This window comes from Rhinolophus sinicus, chromosome 4 (genome assembly GCF_057876585.1).
Source record: "Rhinolophus sinicus isolate RSI-liver-muscle chromosome 4, RSI-T2T, whole genome shotgun sequence".
Lineage (NCBI taxonomy): Eukaryota > Metazoa > Chordata > Mammalia > Chiroptera > Rhinolophidae > Rhinolophus > Rhinolophus sinicus.
The window spans coordinates 62,487,292-62,503,615 of NC_142504.1; the positions used below are offsets into that span (position 1 = coordinate 62,487,292).

Consider the following 16,324-nt stretch of genomic DNA (forward strand, 5'->3'; position numbering starts at 1 on the left):
TTCCAGGCTCTGTCACTAATTCACAATGTGACCTGGGTCAAGCCCTGACCCTTCCAGGCCTCAGTTTCCCCACCAGTTCAATCAAGGTAGTTTATAGCTAAGTGATTCTGGTCTGCGTTGGTAGACAGAGGTAGCAGCTCACAGCCATGGCTGCCCCAAGACAGTCGCCAGATGCCTACGCCCCACCCCACTGAAGCTGAGTTTCTGGGGTGGGTTTTGGGTACCTGCACTTTGAATGATGAGTGCAAACAGAGAGCAGCTTGGGGTTCTTCTGAGTCCGCTGACTTGCAGGATCTCTAAGGATACATGACCACCCCTTTCTGTCTCTGCTCCAAGGTTCACATGAATGGGGAGTCCAGCTACGGTATGACAATTCCACAGGGAGAAAGGCTTCTCTTATATTAAAACAATGTCTCTTTACTGTAGCTCCTAATGCAGAGCAATACTCTTTCTCCCTGGGATACTTCTGCAGCCCTTGACCCAACACTCCCACTTTGTGGGGTTCACACCTCTCAGCCCTGCACACTCCCTCTGAACCAGCCTGCGCTGTGACCCCTTTCTCAAATGGGTACCACACTTGTGCCGATTTCAGTGGCTTTATGTGACATCTACTTTTTGAGTCAGGAGCCACGGCCAATGCGGCTGGTGGATCAGGTCTTTAGGGTCAATAGAGCCTGATGTTGCAGCCTGTGAGTGCACCAGGGCGGGGCTGCTCTGATTCATTTTGAGTGCAGTGGAGTAAACCTTGGTGTTGAAGAGGAGGAGTCTGGAGAGAACAAGGGACTGATGGACAGAGAGACAGATGACAGAGCAGGGGATGTAATTGCAAGTAGTCACAGCAGTTTATTTACCTCTTTTGATTCAAAAGCTGGCCAGTCTCCCCTGTGCTGTGTAGGTGAAATTCACATCTGAACATGTGTGCACAGAGTCCAGAGGGAGGACTCAGGAAATGTCACTCTAAGGACTCCAGGGAAGGAGGGTTTGTGCGGGCAGCACTCTGGCTCTGCAGCTGCTGTTTTCCTGGATTCTCTTCAAGCACCCGTGGCTGGTGCCTGAAACAGGGAAGTCTTCCTCCTGAATTCAGTCCTGAACAAGGAACCCCCTGCCCTGTGCCCAGTTTACTGAGTGTCCCTCTGAGGACAGTATCAGTAAGTCCATTTTGTTTCCACTGATGCAGTGTGCACAGGACCCCGAGCTACTCTCTCTTTTCACCCGACACTAAAATTTGAGATGCGAAGCCCCTACGGCACTGCAGCTGCCCCACCTGGGGATGCTTCTTTGTGGACTTATTGGTTCGACATTTATTGAACACCACCTACATGATCAGACAAAAGCCTGTGCCCTGCTGGGGTTTAGGCTCCAGTAGGTGGGGTCAGACAAATGCACCGTGGTGCACAGCAGCTTACATTTTATATGGGGCTGTTAAGGCAGGCACCATAACAAGGGACTTTGGAGCAGAGGCCTGAAAGAGGTGAGGAATGAGCTGTGGGGACCTCTGAAGAAGGAGTGACAAGGAGGGGGACAGTGAGAGCAAGTCCCTGAGTTAGGGTGGGGTTGGCTGTTGGAGGAGGCACAGTGGGAAGCCAGTGAGTGAAAGGAAGTGAGAGGGAGTAGCTAGTACCTGTGGGGTCGGGAGAAGTCACTGGGCCTGGTCTCATGGGGCTCCCTCCAACCCTTTGCTTGCTTTTTCAAGTAAAGCATGTTTTGGAGTTGCCCTTGGCCCCCTCCACCTAGAGCCCCATGTCCCTTTCTCCCATGGATCTAACTCCACCAACACTGTTCCTTTCAGCTGTGCCCTGAGTAACGTGAAGAAGGTGTCCTTGGAACTGGGCGGGAAGTCACCCCTCATCATCTTTGCTGACTGTGACCTCAGCAAGGCTGTGCAGATGGTGAGAGCCAGCCTAGGGGCAGGTCATTGGGGCAGGGGAGGTGGGATGCTTTCTCTGATTCTACAGTCAAGCTCACACATTTAACCTAGACTGTAGTGTCACCACAAGCATACGAAGTCTGACAATAAGGTTTGTGAACTCATCCTAGAAAAAGTACTACATACCTCATTGCTGAAAAGCACTATGGTCACCTTCAAAGTACTCCCCTTGGGAAGCTATGCACCGATGCCAGCGCCTAGTCCACCCTTCAAAGCAATTTTGGAACTCTTTCTGGAATGGCCATCAGAACGGTCGTCATACTACCCTTGATATCCTGAATGTCATCCAAATGTCTTCCTTTCAATATTTTCTTTATCTTTGGGTAAAGAAAGAAGTCACTGGGGGCCAGATGAGGTGAGTAGGGAGAGTGTTCCAATACAGTGACTTGTTTACTGGCTAAAAACTCCCTCACAGACAGTGCTGTGTGAGCTGGTGCACTGTCATGATGCAAGAACCATGGATTGTTGGTGAAAATTTCAGGTCTTTTTCATCTAACTTTTTCACGCAGCCTTTTCAGCACTTCCAAATAGTAAACATGGTTAACTGTTTGTCCAGTTGGTACAAATTCATAATGAATAATCCCACTGATATCAAAAAACGTTAGCAACATCGTTCTGACTCGATTTGGACTGACGGAAATTTTTTGGTCATGGAGAATTGGTTGACTTCAATTGTACACTTTGACACTTTGTTTCAGGGTCATATTGATACACACATGTTTCATCATCAGTGATAACATGGCCCAAAACATCATCTTGCCTCTCCAAAAGGTTTTGGCAAACTTCGACTCTCCTTTGCTTTTGTTCATCGGTGAGCTCCTTCGGGACCATTTTTGCACACACCTTTCTCATGCCAAGATTTTCAGTTAAGATTTTCCTAACTGCTTCTCTATTGATGTCTACTGGGTCCGCTATGCTTCTCACAGTCAGCCGATGATTTTGATGCACAGTTCAACAAATGTTTGCAATGTTTCCATCAGTTCTGCTCATTACTGGCCGCCCTGACCTCTCTTCATCAGTGACACATTCTCTCCCCTCAGAAAAACATTTAATCCATTTGTACACTGCCGTTTTCTTCATGGCATTGTCCCCATAAACTTGGACTAATTCATGCCCCTGATTTCCCTTCCACCGTTGCCAAGTTTAACAAGAAATTTAATGTTTGTTCCTTTCTCTAATTCAAGCTCAAACATTCTCGCGATGGCACACACAAACACACAACAACAATAATGAATGCCACTCAGCAAGACACCTCCACACGTTGACACAAACACAGCTGTGAGACACTGATATACTGAGGTTATGAAACCTTACTGAGCTGTTTGTACAGTGCTGCCAATGTAAGTGCACGGTGGCAAGTTCGCGAACATAATTGGCAGACCTCGTAGACTGTGGCAGGAAGGAGCCGTGGGACAAGGAATGACATGTGCCCTCTAAAACCACCTTCCCAAGAAGTTTCATAACTATGAGAATAACTGGAATCAGCCTCATGGGTTGGGAAACATTCTGAAATCAGCACTGCAAACTTCCTATCTAGATAAGCAAAGCAGAACCCTGGACACTTGGGCACAACGCTACCAATAGTAAACCCCCCCCAACCTTGGCCCATGCCCACACTTGCCCAGGTCCACCACTGGGAAGTCTTGGGCAAGTTACTTAACCTTTCTGGGGCTCCGTAATCTCAACTATAGGATGGGAAGAATAGTATACCTAACTCCTATGGTTGTTACAGGTATCATAAGCTACTATGTCCGAAGGACATAGAACGGTGGCTGCATCTGGCAGGTGCTGTGTATCAGTTGTTCTTATATTAGCATTATTATTGTTATGCCTTAGTCCCCCATCCACTCCTATGGGAGCAAACCAGTAAGGCCCTGTTCATCCGGGTGCCCAGATAAACCCTTACCCCATCCAAGTCCCGCTGTGATTTGAAGGATGATGTGACACCCAGCACGGACACAAAAGGGAGTCCAGTCTCACTAGATGGGGAAACCAAGGGCAGCCAGTCCATCAGCCCAAGGGTCTTGGCCCTGGTGCTGAGGCTGACGCTGTTGGACTAAAGGCCCAGGCCATGACACTGGGCGGTGCAGACCCAGCTTCCAGGAGAGCCAGACTTGATCCAGAGCAGCCAGGCTTTTGCTCCTTCCGCAGCTCCTACATGGGGTTCCTCAGGTCTATAAAGCAGGCTCCCCTGGGCCTCAGAATATTTATTCCGTATTCCTGCCAGTTCCCTCAGGTCTGGGCTGGCACCCTGTCCCTTCCAAAATGGGGCTTTGCTGCCTGCCTTTGCCCACCTTTTGTTTCCTGCTGTACGCTAACAGACTTCCCATGCTCAGCTCCAAGGTTGTGAGCTCTGACCCCTTTTGAGTCACCCTAGGGAGCCCGCCCAGCGGACAGGGTCTCCATGCTCACTCTATTTCAATCCCGCTTGTCCTCCACTCTCTGCAACATGGACAAAGGCCTTGTCCCCTAGGGGCAGGTCACCCTTGGCCTGTCCTCTTGAAGTGACTAAGGAATGAGTGGGGTGCATGTGCCCCACAGTGGCTGGGCCTGGCCTCCTTAGGAAGTCAGGACATGTGCATTCCTCCCCTTTCCTATAGACGGGAGTACCAGGGCCTAGTGGGAGTGGGGCACCCATGCCCATAGGAGTGGCTATAATCCAACATTCTTGTCGGTTTGCCAAAGGGAATGAGTGCTGTCTTCTTCAACAAAGGCGAGAACTGCATTGCAGCGGGCCGGGTTTTTGTAGAGGACTCAATCCACGACCTGTTTGTACAGAAGGTGGTAAGTACTACCACAGGGTCTCTGCGCACCGGGACAATCACTTGGGCTGCAGGGAGCTTAGGCCAGGTGGAGTCAGGCATCATTCACCTTGGGCAGGGAACCCGTGAGGAGCTGTAGCAAGTCTTCACTGGTTTTTATTATTTCAGCAAGAAATAGCAACCCTGCCACTCAAATTGACATAAAAGGGCCTGTTTTAGGTCAGGTCCCTGCAGTGGAGCCTGAGCCAGGATTTCATGCAGCTTACTAAGGGTGAGCTCTCAGGTGAAACCTGGAAGAGTGAGGGACCAGGAGAGAACAGGGACTGAGGACGTAGCCTCAGGTGATATCCAGCCTTGGCCTGACCCATGGACCTAAGCTCTAGAACACGAATGACACCATTCAGGAGTACCGTTGGAGTTAGGAAACCAGGCTTTTGTCCCTTACCAACTGCTGTTGACTATGGCTGGAGGAGGACACCTCGTGTCAGCTCATGGCACCTGCCAACAGCCACCTCTCACAACTGCTGCAGGGTGTGTGCTCACAAGTAAAGGGGATGGGGCAGGTTACTGACAACATATACTACATTTTACAACATAGATCCAGACAGGGAAATCACTTTTTTCCTACCAACTCTGTCGTAAAAGGATGTAGAGAAGAACATGGGTTGGTATGACCGGGTCTCTGTTCCATCGTTAATCCATTCAGGGGTAGCAGGATTTGGAGAGCTCTGGTTGGCTCAGCTTCAGCCAAGATCCTGCCTCCCCATCATGTCGTGGAGAGCAAAATCCAATCCCAGTGGATATGAGAGGGGATGCTGGGGGCACAACCTCTATGTGCAAGTTTAAACAAACTATATTTAGGAATCCAGAAAAAATGAGAGAGTGGGTCTGGAGACAGGGTGGGGTGGCTATTAGGAAAGAGTTCCTGGAGAAGAAGATCTTGAATAATGGTTAAAAATATGAAAGGCAGAATATGAAAACAGAAAACAGGTTTTCTAAAAGGGAGTGTAACTGTTTTCCATGTAACAAACTACTACAAAAACTAGTGGCTAGGAAGAACAACTGTTTATGCAGCCCACAATCCTGTGTGTTGGCAATGTGGACACCAGCCCAGGTTCACCCAAACTTGCTCACATATCTGCGGTGGTGCCAGGTCAGCTGGGGCACTTGGTGGCTGCTCTGGATGGCTTGTTTTTGGAGACTTCTTTGTGAAGTTTGTGCCCAGGCACATGCAGGGCCTGTTCTAGGACTCCCAGGCACGAGAATGGAAGTTTAAAGGCCACTTGGAGCTCATTCAACTCCACCGGAGGAGGCAAGGCTCGGAATCCCAAATACAGGGAGTGAGCTGAGCATCCAGGAGAGTCAGCAAGGTTGCTCTTGGTGTCCTGGGGAGACAGGGGAGCAGTTGGGTGGCCAAGCTGAAGCAGAAAGGGGAACAAAGCACAGCTTGGTACCAGTTTGTGGACCCTTCAGGACAGTCAGGGGAGCTAAGGGGCCCTGGTATGAGGGAAGAAGGTGGCTGTAATGGGGGTTGAGCCTCTCCTGCATCTTATTAGCCCTGGCGAGGTATGTGGAGCCTGCACAGGAGTTAAGTGGCCCTAGCCACAAAGGAGGAGGCCAGTCAAGCCTGACCTTCATGCAGCTACAGTGAGGGCAGAGATGACCTTGTTTGGTCTTAGGAAACCAAGGAAGGAACACAGGTGGAAGTAACAAAAACGGGACAGGGTGACTCTAGCCTGGAACCCTGAATACCTGGCATCTGCCACCTGCTGGTTATGTTCACCTGATTTCCTTATCCTAGCACAGCATCCCATACCCAGCTCTTTTCTGACTCTCCCCATCCCAGCCTCAGAATCATCAGATAATATCTGGCACATCCTTTGAGGAAACCCAGGCCAACTCTAGGCAGCAAAGCCTAGACCTACTTGGATGTTGGCCAAGGCAACGGGAGGGCATTCCAGAGGAGGGGGTCTGCAAGCTGGATTCTGAAGCAAGCAGAAGAAGTAGGGGCAAGGGTCAGTGGACTCAAGACTCAGGCCCTTCCCCTCCACTTAGTGTCTGTCCCACCTTGTCACCAGGGCATTTTAGCAGGACTGGTATTTCCCCACCCCATCCCCATCCCATATCCTAGAGTGCCTGGAAAAGCCTTCCTTCAGCTTCTTAGTCTGTGAAACTGGGTGATGAACCAGTGTAAAGACACACCCTGTTATGCCCCCCCCCCACCTCCCTCACTGACACATGCACAGCCTGCCTCTCTTTTTCACTGTCCTGTATCCCTGCACAACTGCGTTTCCCAGCATACCTGACACTAGGCTCAGGTCTCCTTATATGTGGCATACATTTGGGTTTCAGCCTGGAAGGCAGGTTGGGAACCAGAATATGGAACTCCCTGAGTTCCTGAAACTGGCATGTGGACTTTCTTCAGGAGCCAGTGGTTAGTCACCAAAAGTGCAAACATGGGAGGGGAGGTCAGATTATGAGCAAAGTCAGAAACTGCGGCACCTGAGTGAGACCTGACTGGAAGGACTTTCCACAGGTAGAAGAAGTGACGAAGATGAAGATTGGCAACCCTCTAGACCGGGATACCAACCACGGGCCACAGAATCACCAAGCCCACCTACAGAAACTGATAGAGTATTGCCAACATGGTGTGAAGGAAGGGGCCACACTAGTCTGTGGTGGGAATCAAGTCCCTCGACCAGGTAAGTCAGAGCGCTCCTGGCCCACTTGGGTAAATTGAGGCATGAAGTAGCATGGCCTGTGGTTTTCTGCCCAGTTCTAACTGGAGGTGTCTAAAGTCCAGGTACCTTGGATGGGGTGGCCTTGGCTATTTGGACACCTGCCAGACCAGGTGTGGGACTGGCAAGGTGAAGCTACCAGAACTGAAAGCATAGTCAGTGCTGGTTTAACCTGTATTATAGTAGACTCTGACTTACTACTAACATCACCACATCCTTGACATTCTTTCCTCCCATGGATTCCATGGCCCAGGATTCCGTGGTTTTCCTATCTTTCACTGTTATTTGTCAGCAGTTGCTCTTTACTGGAAGCTCACTCTCCACATGTATCTTAAATGTAGGTACATCCCCAAGTCTGTCCTGAGTTTGGAGCACTCCTTATGTTAGACACTTTTCCTGGAGGATATAACCCTACACAATGACTCAGACCCTCCCAAATATCTGTCTCCAAGGCTCCTCCTCACTCAAAACTCCTGACTACCTAGACACCTCCACCTACATGTCCCCCAGGCCCTTCAAACTCAAAGGTACCAAATCCATCACATGATCACAGTGTCCCCAGACCCAACCTGATCCCAGACACACACAACTGCCTCCCTAGAATCTTCCATTTAATCAAGTCAGCAGAGCCAGAGGAGCAGGAGCTCCTCTGGATTATTTGAGCTGCTTCCCCATTAGACTGCCTGATCCAGAGGAACAGGAGCCATGTGTTTCCTCTACACTGTTAGGTCCTTCGTGCCAGCTCCAAGCCTCATACCAAGCCTGAGTTAATTTGATGGAATAAAGGAGGGAAGAAAAGAATTAATTCTAGACTCCTCTCTTTTCTTGACCTCCTACTTTTAATTAATTGCCTAATGCTCTTAAATATGTAAATCTTGCCTCTCCTGTATCCATGTCACCATTGGGCCGACTCTGAATCTCATTTCGCTTGGACTGTCATGGAAGCTTCCTGCAGGACCCACTGAACCCTGCTAATCCTTTACTTATGCAGTTGCCAGAGGTTTGGTTATGTCTCACCCAATGTTGGAACACTTCCACTGTGACCCATCATCCTGTAGCAACAAGCTCAAACTCCCTAACTTCCCACCAGGGGTCTCTCATGATCTGCGTCTAACTTGCTTGCCTTTGACCCATACTCTGGCCATGCTCAACTCTCCCTCTGTACATGAGTCTCATTTTATTGCTCTCACTGCATTTGCCACTCCTCTGCTGGGTGAATACCTCCCTGGTTTCCCCACCTGGTGAACTCATTATCCAGTTCAAATGACAGCCAAGCACAGGTCATCACAGGTGCTCCTGGACACCTCATACCTCAACAGAGTTTCATAACCACTGTACTGCCACTGTTTGCCTACCGCCTTCACAGCTCCAACTTGACTAGGGGTTCCATGATGCCAGAGTTCAGGGGTTGATGGGAGAGAGTGAAATGAAGGCATTGTTCAAAGAGCAGTTCGGGGATGCAGCACCAAGGAACTAGGAACAATGGGGAACCCTCACCATCACCACCTGACCTGAGGAGCAAGAGGAGGGAGCAGAATTCCTGGGACCCAGTGAGAGCAGAACTGTAGGACAGGGGTTGCCTCCTAGTGACCAAACCTACTGGAAGCCAGAGGACAAGGAAGCACGGACATACAGTGCTCATGGTGGAGCCCAGAGCAGGGCAGAGGAAAAGGGAGAAGGGAGACAGTCCTGGGAGGTCCTAGCCAAATCTCCTCCCCATCACCATGCCACAGGTTCCAATGGAGAGCCATCTGGGAGGCTGCACTAGCCAAAGAATCCAGATATGTTTTCAGATTCGATGTCACTAGAAAACCTCGTCTTTTTTGTGATCTTGAGCTTCTGCATTGGCCTTGGACAGACTTGGATCCGGATGTCAGCTCTATTACAGACCAACTCTAAGCCTCATTTTCCTCAGCAGCATTTATTTGAAAGGGTTTAGGGGCTCCCATGAATTCGTATGCCTCGGGCAGGAAAGCACCCCACAGTATGTGGCATCTACCACACAGATGTCACGAATTGCATTGCTGGAGTGGGATGTGTGCATAGTGGCTGGTGAGACTCAGCATGGACAGGGAGAGGCAGGACTACTGGAGGATGGCTTTCCTGAATGCCACAGACCTCTGTCTCCCCTCCCCCGGCCCCCCCCCCCCAGGTTTCTTTTTCCAGCCAACCGTTTTCACAGACGTGGAGGACCACATGTTCATAGCCAAGGAGGAGTCCTTCGGGCCCATCATGATCATCTCTCGGTTTGCTAACGGGTAGGGATCTCTGCTTATGTCTCTCAAGAGCCTGATTCTTCCTGGGTGGTTCTGGGGGCTTCACATGAGCTTTGGGGACAGAAGGAGAACTCAGATGGGGTGGGAGCTGTGGACAAAATCTGGCCGTCTGCAGAGTCCTCATCAACCACTGAGGTGAGGAGAGCCCCAGGGGACTGGTAGGGCTTTGGGTCCTACTGTGAGTGTCCTTTGTGTCTCTGGATGGCTCTCTTAGTGTGTTGGTATCTGTCCTAATTGTCTACTGATGTATAATAAACTACCCCAAAACTCAATGGCTTGGAATAGTAACAGTTATTTATTTCACTCATGAATCTGCAATTTTGTTAGGGTTTGATGGGTCCAACCTGCCTCTGCTCTGTGCCACGTCTGGCCCTCAATCAGGACATTTGGAGTGGCTGTCTTCCAGTTGGCTCTGGGACACCTTATAGGTTCTTTCCCCCATGGCAGCCTCAGAGCCTCTGCTCTGCATCTGGCTCCCCCGCAGAGGCTGAGTGTAAGCCTCAAGGTTTCTCAAGATCCATTGATCAGCCTCAGAAAGCCCAGAACCTAACATTCATCATGTCCTATTTGTCCAGCAAGTCACCAAGACCAGCCTGGGTTTAAAAGAAGAAGGATTTGACTCTGTGGCCACATTGATCTACTACAAGTTCTTTTATGGATTATTAGTTTTCAGAGTAGAACCTTTAAGCAGATTACAAAATGGCACCTCATCCTAACACACTATCCTTCCAACTGTCAAAATATCAAAATTATCATTACACGCTGATTTTTTATTAGAATAATTTGCCATCTACCAAGCAAATACTGTGCTAAGTCTTCAAGCCTATGATGTCTGAGATGGGGACACCCCAGACATGGCTCCCTGGGGAATACTCAGTGCATGTACCTTTCCAGGTGTTGTAGGGACCCCTTTTGCCTCTCTCTGGGCTCCCATCACCCTGTCTGTAAAGTGAGGGGCTCGCCCTTGTTGACCCAAAGTGTCCTTGTGGTCGTCTGTGTGCAAATTCTACTCTGCTCTTCCTCGTCTCTTTAACTCTGTCCTTCTCTCTTTGTAGTCCTGTCTCCTCTACTCTTGCTGTAGGCCTGGAATGTTTCTCCTCAGAAGGTCTTGAGTGGTGGGGAGCTTTGAGGGGGCTGAGCTCCTCTGTGGGGGAGGTGCAGGTCTCTCTGAGTCCCAAGTCCAGGGCTGCTACCCAATCCTCCTTCACCAAGTTCTTCCTGGATTTTCCCTGCAGTGACGTGGACACTGTGCTGTCTCGGGCCAATGCCACAGAATTTGGCCTGGCCTCTGGAGTCTTCACCAGGGACATCAGCAAGGCCTTATACGTCAGTGACAAGCTGGAGGCAGGCACCGTATTCATCAACACATACAACAAGACCGACGTGGCTGCTCCCTTCGGAGGGTTCAAGCAGTCTGGATTTGGCAAAGACCTGGGTAACCTAATCCTAAATATCTGTTAGAGGTCACTTGGTGCCAGATCCTGTCCAAGGGATCAGGCGTGTAGCATTGACAAGATGGTGCTCACTTCTTACTGTGAGAGGACAAGTGATAATTAAGGCAGTAAACAAGATCCTTCTAGAAAGTGAAGAGTGCTAGGAAGCAGACAAGACAAAGTGATCTGGGTGAGGATACTGGGAGAGCAACTTTAGCCTGGAGCCAGGAAGGGCCTGTCTGAGGAGGTGGCACCTGCCCTGAGACCCCAATGGTGGAAGGAGCCAGCCATAAAGACCAGGGGTACATGTTCCTAGAAGAGGGAATGGCAAGTCCTGATGGAACCAGCTTTGGTCTTGGAGCTGCAAGGAGAGGCTGGTGTGGGCCCAGGGTAGAGAGGACAGGAGGAGAGCAGGCCCAAGAGGCAGGCAGGGGCCAAATGGTGGGGCCCAGGGATCACAGTCAGTCGTCAAGTTTCATCCTCAGAGAGAGGGAAAGCCATGGGTGCCTACTGGGGCAGTGTGAGTTCCTAGTGTAGAGACAAGGTCACCACGGTAGGAAGCTGAATGCAAGCCTGGCCTGATCTGCTGGTGAAAGTGGAGTTCTGCTCCAGTACTCCTCTTTCGCTGAACTGCTGCTTGACTTAGGGTGAGTCCCATTTCTCCATATCCTGCCACTCTGGAAGCCAGCAGTTGGGGACTAGCTCCAGTTGGGAATCACAGCTCTGATGCCGAGCTTGGCAGAGGCCAAAAGGTATAAGAGAGCAGCACACTGTCTCTTAGACACCTCCATCCTTCCAGACCTCCCCTGCCCAGCTCAGGGTACTCAGGGATGTTCACATTGAGGCTGAAACCAAAGGGCACTTACTGTTTTTTCTCCTTTGCTCCATCTTTTAAATCCTGTGGGAAGCTCCAAGAATGCTTGTGAATAGAGCCCAACAACACCCCCAAAAGCCTGACACCACATAAACACTGCATGCAGAGCCAGAGCTCACACACACACATACACACACACATACACATGCTGGACACTCCTGTACCCTCTGTCCTTGCCATCTCTGGGCTATTTTCCTGGTGTCTTCCATGAAAATCCACGAGGACCATCATCCAGGGAGACTACGGGTGCTGAGTCCCCAGGATATGATCTCTGTCACTTATGACTCTGCCCCTGCAAGCTCCCCCAGCCTCTCCTTCCTTTGTCCTCTGTGTCCTTCTCCCACAAGCCAGGCCTTCCAAACTTGGGATGGGCCAGAGACCTCAATGGACCCCAGCTGGTGGTGAAAACAATGTTGGCAGCAGCATCAGGGAAACATGGCTCTTGGACCCAGGCTTTGTGTGGGGGGGAGTTGTCAGGCAGCCACAGGCTCCTCATGCTGGTTATGGGGCCAACAAATACTCACCACTTAGCACAGTTGAATTCCAGGGGTCTCAGGGGCCCTGTAAGGCACCCCTTTTCCTAATCACAACTTGATCTGGAATTGGTTGGGAGGCAGCAGTGGGAGAGGCTGGCACATCTGGGTAATAGGAAGGCACCAAGAGAAACTTTCAGCTGCCCTGGAACTGATGGGGCTGCCCTCCCTTAAGAGGAGGTCGCTGAAGCTAGGGAAGTCTCTGGTATGGTGGCCTCAGATTGGTTCTGTATTCCAATGCCTATTGGAATCCTGGTCCCTCTTTCACTGGCAGCTGACCCCCCAGGCCTTGGTTTCTCATCTGTAATGGGCTGAGCTGGGGTTGATGTAGTGATCCATGAGATAATAAGCATGCAGGAGTCTCTATGATGATGATGGTTCCAACGGCACGCACTGTCTTGCAGGAGAGGCAGCCCTGAATGAGTACCTGCGGGTCAAAACAATTACTGTCGAGTACTGAAGAAAGGTCTAGTGAGAAGAAAGCCTCCAGCTCACCCTCCACAATCTGACCTGCCTCCCCTGGCAATTCTATTGCCCTTCTCACCCCCTCCTGATACATGGTACCTCCACGAGAAGCAGCTGATGGAATCCTCCTGCCTGCATCTCCTGTCCCTGTCTGGGACCTGTACCCCAACCCCCGTCCAATCAGAGTGACATTTGGCTGGGTAAGAAAGAGAACCCAGGGCAAATAAAGGTTCTGATCAGCAGCAGCCTGCACCTTGTGTGTGTCTCTTCATCCGTCTAGGTGTGCCCTGGGTGACCCTGCAAGTCCTGACACACAAGTGAGGTCACAGGGACTGGGAGAGCCAATCAGTCACCTTGGTGAGATACACAGAAGTGAGAAATGAATGTGTGTCAGCTCTGGCCTCAAAAAAGATGATGAGGTGGAATTAGGTGTTTGAGAGGTTTGTGGGGGTACCCCCACACACTGCCCCAAACACTAAGGAGAGGAAGCAGGAAGAGCCAAGGAAGCCAAATGTGATGCAACCCCATTCCCCCAACAGATACAGACTGTTGTGGGAGCCTCCCTGAGGCAAATAGGACTCAGCTGACTTCTAATTCAAGAACATTGCAGCAGGAGGCTGTCCCTGGACCACCATGGGTCATTGCCCCAGGCTAGCATTCCATACCTGGAATGCTCCATCTTTTGCCCTATCTTTTTTTTTTTTAATTTTATTGAATTTATTCATGTGATATCAGTTAATAAGATTATATATTTTTAAGTGTACAATTCTATAATACATCATCTATATATTGCATTTTGTGTTCACGCGAAGTCAAGTCTCCTGTCATCGTATATTTCTACCTCCACCATCCTCCTTTCCCTCAGGTATCCACCATACTATTGTCTATGTTTGCGATTTTGTTTGTTTGTTTTCTTTTTTTGTCTTATTTGTTCATTTGTTGCTTTCTACTTCATATCCCACATGAGTGAAATGATATGGTTCTTGACGTTTTCCATCTGACTTCACTTAGCGTGATATGCTCAAGATCCATCCATGTTGTCATAAATGGCAGTATTTCATCTTTTCTTATGACTGAGCAGTTATTCCATTGTATACATGTACCACATCTTCTTTATCCAATCATCTATCGAAGGACACTTGTTTGTTTCCATGTGTTGGTTACTGTGAATAATGTTGCAATGAACAGAGAGGTACATATATCTTTATGAATAAATGTTTTCAACATTTTTGGGTAGATTCCCAGAAGAGGGATTACTGGGTCATATGGTAACTCTATTCTTAATTTTTTGAGGAATCTCCGTACTGTTTTCCATAGTGGCTGTACCAATATATGTTCCCACCAGCAGTGTATACCTTTTTCTCTACAACCTCTCCAACACTTGTTATTTATTTTCTTGTTGATTGTAGCCATTCCAACAGGTATGAGGTGATACCTCATTGTGGTTTTGATTTGCATTTCCCTTATGTGAATTGAACATCTTTTTATCTGTTGCCTGGTTGTATGTCTTATTGGGAGAAGTGTATGTTCAGGAACTCTGCCCATTTTTTAATTGGTTTGTTTGGGTATTTTTGTTGTTGAGTTGTATGAGTTCCTTATATATTTTGGATATTAGCCCCTTATCAGAGGTGTTGTTTGCAAATATCTTCTCTCCCATTCGGTTGGTTACCTTTTGTTTTGTTGATAGTTGTTTTGGTGTGCAGAAGTTTTTTAGTTTGATATAGTCCTATTCATTTATTTTTGCTTTTGGTTCCCTGGCCTTTGAGGTCAAATTAATAAAATCCTCTCTAAGACTAAGGTCCATAAGTTTAGTACCTCTGTTTTCTTCTATGTTTTTTCTTGGTTCTGGTCTTATATTTAGGTCTTTGACCCATTTTGAGTTAATTTTTGTGTATGGTGACAAATAGCAGTCTAGTTTCATTCTTTTACGTGTGGCTTTCCAATTTTCCCAGCACCATTTATTGAAGAGGTTTGCATTTTTCCATTGTATATTTTTGGCTCCTTTGTCAAAAATCACTTGCCCATACATATGTGGGTTTATTTCTTGGTTCTCAATTCGGTTCCATTGGTCTTTGTGTCTGTTTTCTGCCAATAGCATGCTGTTTGTTTGTTTTTTCAAGACTTTATTGGGGAACAGTGTGTACTTCCAGGACTTTTTTTTTTTTCCAAGTCAAGTTGTTGTCCTTTCAATCTTAGTTGTGGAGGGTGCCATTCAGCTTCAAGTTGTTGTCCTTTCAATCTTAGTTGTGGAGGGCACAGCTCAGCTCCAGATCCAGTTGCCGTTGCTAGTTGCAGGGGGCACAACCCACCATCCCTTGCGGGAGTCAAACCGGCAACCTTGTGGTTGAGAGGACTTGCTCCAACCAACTGGGCCATCCCGGAGTTCAGCGGGAGCTCAAGATGCTGTGTTCAATCTTAGTTGCAAGGGGCGCTGCCCACCATCCCTTGCGGGACTCGAGGAATTGAACTGGCAACCTTGTGGTTGAGAGCCCACTGGCCCATGTGGGAATCGAACCAGCAGCCTTTGGAGTTAGGAGCATGGAGCTCTAACCGCCTGAGCCACCAGGCTGGCCCAATAGCATGCTGTTTTGATTATTGTCTCTTTGTAGTTTAATTTTAAGTCAGGGAGTGTGATACCTCTGACTTTGCTCTTTTTACTCAGGAGTGCTTTGGCTTTTTGGGGTCCTTTGTGGTTCCATACAAATCTGATAATATTTTTGTTCTATTTCTTTAAAGAATGCCACTGGAATTTTGATGGGGATTGTATTAAATCTGTATATTGCTTTGGATAATATGGCCAGTTTGACTATGTTGATTCTTCCAATCCATGAACATGGAATATCTTTCCATTTCTTTGTGTCTTCTTCAATTTTTTAAAAATAATGTCTTGTAGTTTTCAGTGTATAGGTCCTTCACATCTTTTGTTAAGTTTATTCCTAAATATTTTGTCCTTTTTGTTGAAATTGCAAATGGAATTTTTTTTTTATTCCTTTTTCTGAAATTTCATTGTTAGTATATAGGAATGCAATGGATTTTTGTACATCGATTTTGTATCTTGCAACATTACTGTGTTTATATTTCTAATAGTTTTTTGGTGGAATCTTTAGGATTTTTCTATATAAAGAATCAAGTGGAGTTCATTCCAGGGGCACAAAGATTACCACCACATTAATAAAATAAAGGCTAAAAATCATATGATCTTATCAATAGATGCAGAAAAAGCATTTGATAAGATACAACATCCATTTATGATTAAAACATTCAATAAAATGCGTAGAAGGAAAGTACCTGAACATAATAAAGGCCATATGTGACA

General features: G+C 48.2%; 1 protein-coding gene across 2 annotated transcripts in view; it reads left to right on the plus strand.

The window, feature by feature from the left end:
* ALDH1L1 (aldehyde dehydrogenase 1 family member L1) overlaps window positions 1–13,253 on the plus strand; it is a 133,421-nt gene extending 120,168 nt beyond the window's left edge. For both annotated transcript variants that reach the window (XM_074340449.2, XM_019719138.3), the window contains exons 18-23: window positions 1,790–1,889; window positions 4,613–4,711; window positions 7,226–7,391; window positions 9,580–9,685; window positions 10,939–11,138; window positions 12,948–13,253. In XM_074340449.2, coding sequence (XP_074196550.2) covers window positions 1,790–1,889; window positions 4,613–4,711; window positions 7,226–7,391; window positions 9,580–9,685; window positions 10,939–11,138; window positions 12,948–13,003 — 727 coding nt within the window. In that variant the 3' untranslated portion in view covers window positions 13,004–13,253. The remainder of the gene's footprint in view (window positions 1–1,789; window positions 1,890–4,612; window positions 4,712–7,225; window positions 7,392–9,579; window positions 9,686–10,938; window positions 11,139–12,947) is intronic.
* Window positions 13,254–16,324: the final 3,071 nt, after the last annotated feature.